The sequence below is a fragment of the Suricata suricatta genome, chromosome 12, assembly GCF_006229205.1.
Source record: "Suricata suricatta isolate VVHF042 chromosome 12, meerkat_22Aug2017_6uvM2_HiC, whole genome shotgun sequence".
Taxonomy (NCBI): Eukaryota; Metazoa; Chordata; class Mammalia; order Carnivora; family Herpestidae; genus Suricata; species Suricata suricatta.
Window position 1 is genome coordinate 7,080,060 of NC_043711.1, and position 7,333 is coordinate 7,087,392.

At 51.3% G+C, this 7,333-nt stretch overlaps 1 protein-coding gene across 2 annotated transcripts; it reads left to right on the forward strand.

Moving 5' to 3' along the window:
* Positions 1 to 318: 318 nt before the first annotated feature.
* RDH8 (retinol dehydrogenase 8) lies at positions 319 to 6,826 on the forward strand. Of its 2 annotated transcripts, XM_029918217.1 has the most exons (7): positions 319 to 422; positions 2,815 to 2,976; positions 3,615 to 3,794; positions 4,763 to 4,856; positions 5,180 to 5,363; positions 5,476 to 5,687; positions 5,806 to 6,826. In XM_029918217.1, exons 1-7 carry the CDS (start codon positions 320 to 322, stop codon positions 5,843 to 5,845), a joined length of 975 nt encoding a protein of 324 aa, XP_029774077.1. In that variant the 5' UTR covers position 319; the 3' UTR covers positions 5,846 to 6,826. The 2 variants fall into 2 exon arrangements, with proteins under 2 accessions (XP_029774077.1, XP_029774078.1); XM_029918218.1 differs by having other exon boundaries at positions 5,476 to 6,826.
* Positions 6,827 to 7,333: the final 507 nt, after the last annotated feature.

A 7,333-nucleotide genomic window follows, 5' to 3' on the forward strand; every position in this document is an offset into this window, starting at 1 on the left:
ATAGAGACAGGAAGGGAATGCCCCTGCTAGTTCCCCCAGTCCTGAATAATTTGAAATCATAATAAAAAGACCCTAGTTACGAGTGGAGCAGTGAGGAGAAGACATTTTTTTTAACAGATAAAGAAAAGAGGCTATTTTGAGGTTAAAGATTTCCTCCTAGCTGCCTGTCCAGGGTCAGTTCAGATTGGCATCATCCGGGGCCCCTGCGCCTTGTGGGGGATTCGTTGGAGGGTGTCTAGGAGGGGGCAGAGGAGCCCAGGATGGGTGGCAGGAGTCAGGTGCTGGCCAGCAGAGGTCACCCATCCAGGCAGGGATCAACATGGCTGACGCACCCCGGACCGTGTTGATCTCGGGCTGCTCCTCGGGAATTGGCCTGGAGCTCGCCGTCCAGCTGGCTCACGACCACAGGCAGCGCTACCAAGGTCAGAGGCCCCGGGCGGGGCCGGGAAGGGCAGGGGTGGGCACGGTGCCTGAGGACCTTCAGCCGTCCTGGCACCATTTCCACTAGCCCAGCCTTTCAGCTGTATTTGTGGGCTTGAGGAGGACCCAGGACCCATGGAGGCTCCCTTCCCACCTCCGCTCATAACTCACCCCCTCATCCAACCAGTATTCCTTGTGCACCTACTGGGTGCCGGGCACTATTCTAGGTGCTGGAAACACAGCCATGAAGAAGATTGGCAAAAATCTCTGCCCTGAGTAGTGGTGTGTGAGGGAGGAGAGGGAGACAGACAATGAACAGATTTTAAAGTTGTATAATATGTCTAGCCCCAATAAGTGCAAAATAAAACAAAGATGGAGTATGGTAGGAGGTGGGGGGGTGATATTTTTTACAGGGCTGGTGGGGAGGGCTTCCCTGAGGCTCCACTTAGCCATTCCTTAGTGCCCTCCCTTTCCCATACCCTCCCCCCCCATTACTGCTCCAAGAAAAGCCTCTTAGTTACCTTGACCTTGGGGGCTTAAGAGGGAAGTCAGCCTCTTAATCTAGGCATCTGGCCTCCTGCAACTCTGGAGTAAATTGCCCCAGTCTGCACGCCACCCATGGGAACCTCTGACCCAGAGCACGCTGGAGCCTGAAGTGGGCACAGGGCCACTACTTAAGAAGAGGTTGCAGGGGGCAAGGGCATTGCCCCAGTTGGCAGGGCTGATTCGCCCAGCCCTCTGCCCTCTGTCTTAGAGACACACACAGCTTTGGGTGTGACAGTCTGAGTGCTAGTGTGCAAGGAAGCAATAGCACTGTGTGTGTCTCTATGGACAGGCAGATGAGTGTGTAAAACTGCTGAAGGATGTTTATTGAGTGCTTACAATGTGCCAGGTTCTGATCAAAGTGGTGCACATCACATGTATCATTTAATCCCTGCGTCACCCCTATCAGGTGGTCACTATCAATAGCTCCATCTTAGAAATGAGGAAACTGAGGCACATTGATCCTTGCCCAAGGTCATCCAGCTGGAACGTGGCAGATATACTTGTCACAGTATGTAGATGCATGTGGTCCCACTCATCTGAGCAACACCCATGAATCACCCAGGCCCACAGATAACATGAAAACGCCCACCAGGGCCATGCATGTGTGATAGTGGGTACATGCCTGAGGGGTACAAACAGGGATGAGGTATTTGAGCTCAGCACACCCACAAACCCAGGTTCAAGTCTCGGTTCTAACCCTTACTAGGGGTGGGACAGACCAGGAACTTTATTTTGCTTAGTGTCGGTGTGTTAATTTCCATAATAGGAATAACAGCTTCACCTACTTGTCCTGGCTACTATTGCTAAATAGCATATCCTTCCAAAATTTATGGTGTAATAGAACAACTGTAATCATCTATCTCTCATGGTTCACAATGGCCATAAATTTGGAAGGACTCAGCTAGGCAGCTCTGGCTCAGGGTCAAAGGCTACCACTGGCCTAGAGGAGGGGAGTCACAGGCCTGTGCAGGCATCTCTGCTCCTTCCGGTAATCTAGGGTCTTGTCCTCTGGCTGGCTTGGGCTTCCTCCCAACATGGTAGTCTCAGGATAGCTAGGCTGCTACAAGGTGGCTGAGGATTTTAAGAGGGAACATTACAGCGAACAAGGCAGAAACTGCAGCGTCTTTTCTGGCTTAACCCCAGAAGCCATCCAATGTTACTTTCACCTTATTCTACTGACTCCCAGCTCATCACAAAATCCAAGGAGAGGGAAATGAGATTTCATGACTTGAGGAGGAGCAGCAAAGTTCTCAAAGAGCATATGCGAGGAAAGATATTGTGGCCCATCTTTGGAAAAGCAGTCAGTGGCCTAATCATACTGTTCTTGTGAGGATTGGAGGTAGGACTTATAAATGTATTTAGCACGGTGTTTGGTACATGGTAGGTAATCAGTAAGCTGAAATTTCTGAGGATGATGTAAATGTAGCTATTTGCATGTACACACACACACACACACACACACACACACACACACACACATTGACCCGAAGTGTGTATGTATTTCTTTTCTCAAGGCAATATGTTCTATATTTATTTTATTGCCTTCCTTACTTGGCTATACATTCTGTGCAGTCCAGGACTTTGTACATTTCATTGCATGCAGTAGTCTCAGAACCTAGAATCGGGCATAGTGAATACTAAGTTGATACTCAGTAAAGGATGGATGGATGAATGGATGAAAGTACATGTGCACAAATCTGCATCTGTGGTTGTGTAGTGAATGTAGGTGTGTAAACCTCGGTGTCCATTCATCTGCGATTGTTCATGCAAGTGTTTGGAAATATATGCAAATAAATGCAGAGGGAAAAGGAGTCCAGCGCTTGCCCCAACTCTGCTCTCGGTCCCCAGTGGTGGCCACCATGAGGGACCTAGGAAAGAAGCAGACACTGGAGACAGCTGCTGGACAGGCTTTGGGGCAGACCCTCACCGTGGCCCAGCTGGACGTGTGCAGCGACGAGTCCGTGGCCCAGTGTCTCAGCTGCATCGAGGGAGGGGAAGTGGACGTGCTGGGTGAGACCAAAAACAGCCCCTGGGGGTCACTCCCCTCCCTGACCTAAGCACAGATGCTCACCACAGTGAGTCCTCTCCACTGTCTGAGCATCAGCCTGCCTGCTTCCCTAGCAACCGCTAGTCCTGGATGGAAGGGGTAGACAAGCTAGCTAAAAGCCCAGGGGACCAGTTTATTATGGATACAAGAATAAACTTGAGTCCTGGGTGTAGGATGGATTCTATTGAATAGAACTTCTCACATTTGGAGAAAACCATATGTAGTTGGAAAAATTACTCCGATGAGTCATTTGGGAAAGAGAGCATGCTGAAGAAGCAACGCATGGGCCCTCAGAGGCTTTCTGAGGAGGGCGGGTGGGGCTGTTTTGATGCAATTTGGGGTCAGAGCTGAATTGCTCATGCATTAAGGGGAGGCTGTTCCCAGAGGCCCTTCCCCTCACCCAGGGTTCAAGGTTCTTATAATAAATGCTAAACTGTATGTGAAGATCATGATCATCAGGGCCCCACATTCTTCCACTCAAGATACTCTGGCCTGAGCCTCAATTTGGAGCAGGGGATGGGATGATTCAAGGGGCGTCCCTACAGGAGGGGAGCTAGAAGGGTTTGGGGGACCTCAATGTAACCTTTACCCCCCTCCTTAGTGAATAATGCTGGAGTGGGCCTGGTGGGGCCCTTGGAGGGGCTCAGCCTGGCTGCCATGCAGAGTGTCTTTGATACCAACTTCTTTGGGGCTGTCCGTCTGGTCAGAGCTGTGCTTCCTGGCATGAAGAAAAGGCGAAAGGGCCACATCGTGGTGGTCAGCAGTGTCATGGGGCTGCAGGGTAAGCCCTGGGGAATCCTCCCGTGTCTGACCCTCCCCAGGCTGGAGGGATGGCAAACAGGTTTTAGCTCATTCATACTCCAAATGAGCCTGTGCTGGGAAGGACTTTGAAGCTCTAAAGGAAACATTTCTGGAGCAGCTTGTGTCCCCCGTACTGCAAGAGGAGCCGCTGGCGTTACAAGCGCTGTCCATGCCGTCCACATTCAGCACCAACCCGCCTTCCCAACACCTCTAAACGTCTCTCCATCCCCCCAAACCCAAAAGAACCATCAGAACTCCTTCTCCGTGACTGTTTCTTGCCAAATACCTCCAGCCAAGCCCTGCGATGTCTCGCTTTGGGGCTCTGAGGATCTGCAGAAAAAGAGAGCAGTGAATGTTCAGTGAGGTCTGCTATTGGCCTACTATGGAGGCCACGCATTTGCCATCCATGCTCCTGGGTCTTTCCTCCTTGAATCCCTCTAGACTCCCTTCCTCCCCTGGAATTCCCGGGGATCCAGCCCCCTCCTCAGCAGACCCCTAAAGAATCCACTGTATTTGTGACCCCGCCTTGGGGAATCTGATTCTACTACTCAACTCCATCCCATGGGCCCCTCTTCCAGCTGCCCTTCCTGATGTCAGGGGCTACATTTCCTCTCAATAAAGACAGATAAGAACCCCAGTGAACAGGACTTGCCTTCAGGGGCCCTGGCAATCCCATGCTCAAGTGGCCCAGAGGTTTAGAGGATGGAGGGAAGAGGGTTTTCCATGGCCAAGGGCAGATGGAGCACAGGGCACCCCAGACAACCTCATCCTGAGCGCATATGCTCCCCATCACACATGCATACAGACGCTCGTCATGTTGGCCCTCGATAGCCCCTCATTCTGATCTTCAAACCTCTTTGCTCTGTCTCCCGAAGACCCCATGTCCCTCTGGACCCACAAGCCCATCGCCCAGACCCCAAAGGGCTCAACCTCCTCCAATCCTCTCAGGTGTCGTGTTCAATGAGGTCTATGCAGCCTCCAAGTTCGCCCTGGAGGGATTCTTCGAAAGTCTGGCTGTCCAGCTGCTGCAGTTCAACATCTTGTGAGGCGGGCGTTTGGGTCGTGAAGGGGGCGTGGGAGACGGCGATGGGGAAAGACGCGGGAAACGGAGGTAGCTAGGAGTGGGGTGGGAAGGGAATGACGGTGGGGGAAAGTGGGCAATGGTGAGAAGGCGGAATCAGGAATGAGGAAAATGGAGGTATGGGAAGAGAATGGAGCAGTACCAGAGGAAGGGCAGTGGAGGGGCTGGGGAACCAAGAAGGAGGAGGTAATGATGGGAAATGGAGAGAGTGAGGAGGAGAGGGATGTTAATGGGGTAGCGAGGGGGTGGGGTACCAGACCCCCTGCCCCTCCTTATATCCCCAGCATCACCCTGGTGGAACCTGGCCCAGTGATCACTGACTTTGAGGGGAAGCTCCTGGAGCAGGTCTCCACAGCCGAGTTCCCAGACACTGACCCGGACACCCTGCACTACTTCCGAGATTTCTACCTCCCAGCCTCCAGGGAGCTATTTCGCTCTGTAGGGCAGAGCCCACAGGATGTGGTCCAGGTGAGTGGGGGGCGGGGAACAGAGGCTCAAGACACGGCTCAGGTACGTGAGGGTGCCCCACCCTGCAAACCCCGACTCCTTGAATCCAAGAGCTCAGGGCTCCACCCCATAGGTCATCCTCAAGGTCATTGGCTCCTCCAGACCACCCCTGCGCAGACAAACCAATGCCCGCTACACACCGCTGGTTGCGCTCAAGGCTGTGGACCCCTCCGGGAGCCTCTACGTGCGCACCTCCCACCGCCTGCTCTTCCGCTGGACACGCCTCCTCAACCTTGGCCTCCGATGCCTGGCCTGGGGCCGCCTCCGCCTCCGAATATGGCCCCGGTGAGCAGAGCTTCACCCAGCCCTCCTCACCTCTGCACAGCCTCTTCGGCTCACACTCATCTCAGAGGCCAGTTCAGACTCTTCATTCATTCATTCACTCATTCATTCATTCCCTCAGCAAACTCTGCCTGACCTGCTCTGTGCCTGGGCATTGCTAGGACCCCAGAAATCCCTCAGCGTCCAGGCACACACACACCCATGGTCAAGGCTGGGACAGAAAGAGGGACCCTTGCACCCTGGGCTGAGGAGCCCAGAGTAGGGAGCTGGAGCTGTCTCTGGGAAGGCAAGGTAAGCTTCCTGGAGGAGGGGACATTGTTGCTGGACCTTGAAAGATTAATAGACTGCCTCATTCAACCTCTGGACTTTATTATCTTGGGCCTGGAAATAGAAGGGTGATCTAAAACACCCTCCACATAGAATTGAGGTGACTGAGGTCAGTCTTCAAGACATTTCTGGTCACACAGCCCATCAGCAAAATGTTTCATGCACTCACCAGTGGTGTGTGTATATTTTTTCATAAAATATATATTTGTCCCCACTAGCAATCACTATACCAAAAACTGAATAAAGCTCAACTCCCTATGTCTAAATAAAAAATTAAAAAAGCAATAAGGCTCACGTTACATACATTAGAATTGCTACTATAAATAAACCATGCAAACAAACAGAAACTTCAGAAAATAACAAGTGTTAGTGACAATGGAGAGAAATCGGAACCCTTGTGCCCTGTCGGTGAAAATGTAAAATGGTACAGTCACTACGGAAAATAGCATGATAGTTCCTCAAAAAGTTGAAACAGAATTATCACAGGGCTCAGCAGTTCCATTTCTGGGTATTTCACCCAAAAGAGTTGAAAGCAGGGTCTTGAGATATTTGTACACCCACATTCATAGCAGCAAGGTTCACAACAGCCAAATGCGGAAGCAGCCCCATCAATGGGTCCATCCACAGAGGACTATGTAAACCCAATGAGGCACATCCATACCATGGAATGTTATTCAGCCTTAAAAAGGAAGTCAGTTCCAACACCTGCCACAACACGAATAAACCTTGAGAACATTATACTCAGTGAAATAAGCTAGACACAAAGGACAAAGACTGTAGGATTCCACTTTGATGCGGTCCCCAGAGGAGTCCTGTTCACAGAGACAGGAAGTAGATGGTGGGCGCCAGGGTGCGGGGGGAGGGGGTGGGGAGTCAGCGTTTTGTGGGGACAGAGTCTCAGTTTGCAAGACACAATGAGTTCCAGAGATGGCTGGTGGGGACAGCGGCACAACCATGAGAATGTACTTAACATGGAACTGAATGCTTAAAAATGATGAAGATGGCAAATTTCGTGTTATGTATATTTTATCACAATTAAAAATTTTATTTTTCATTGTTTTTTTATGTTTATTTTTGAGAGAGAGAGCATGAGCAGTGAGGGGCAGAGCAAGAGGGAGACAGAGGATCTGAAGCGAGGTCTGGGTTGAGAGAGGAGAGCCCCTTGCAGGGTCAACCTCACCAGCCATGAGATCATGACCTGAGCTGATGTCAGGTGCTTAACCGACTGAGTCACCCAGGTGTCCCCACAGTTAAAATTTTTTTTTAAGCAGGAACCTGGCTGGCTCAGTTGGTTAAGCATCTGACTCATGATTTCGGCTCAG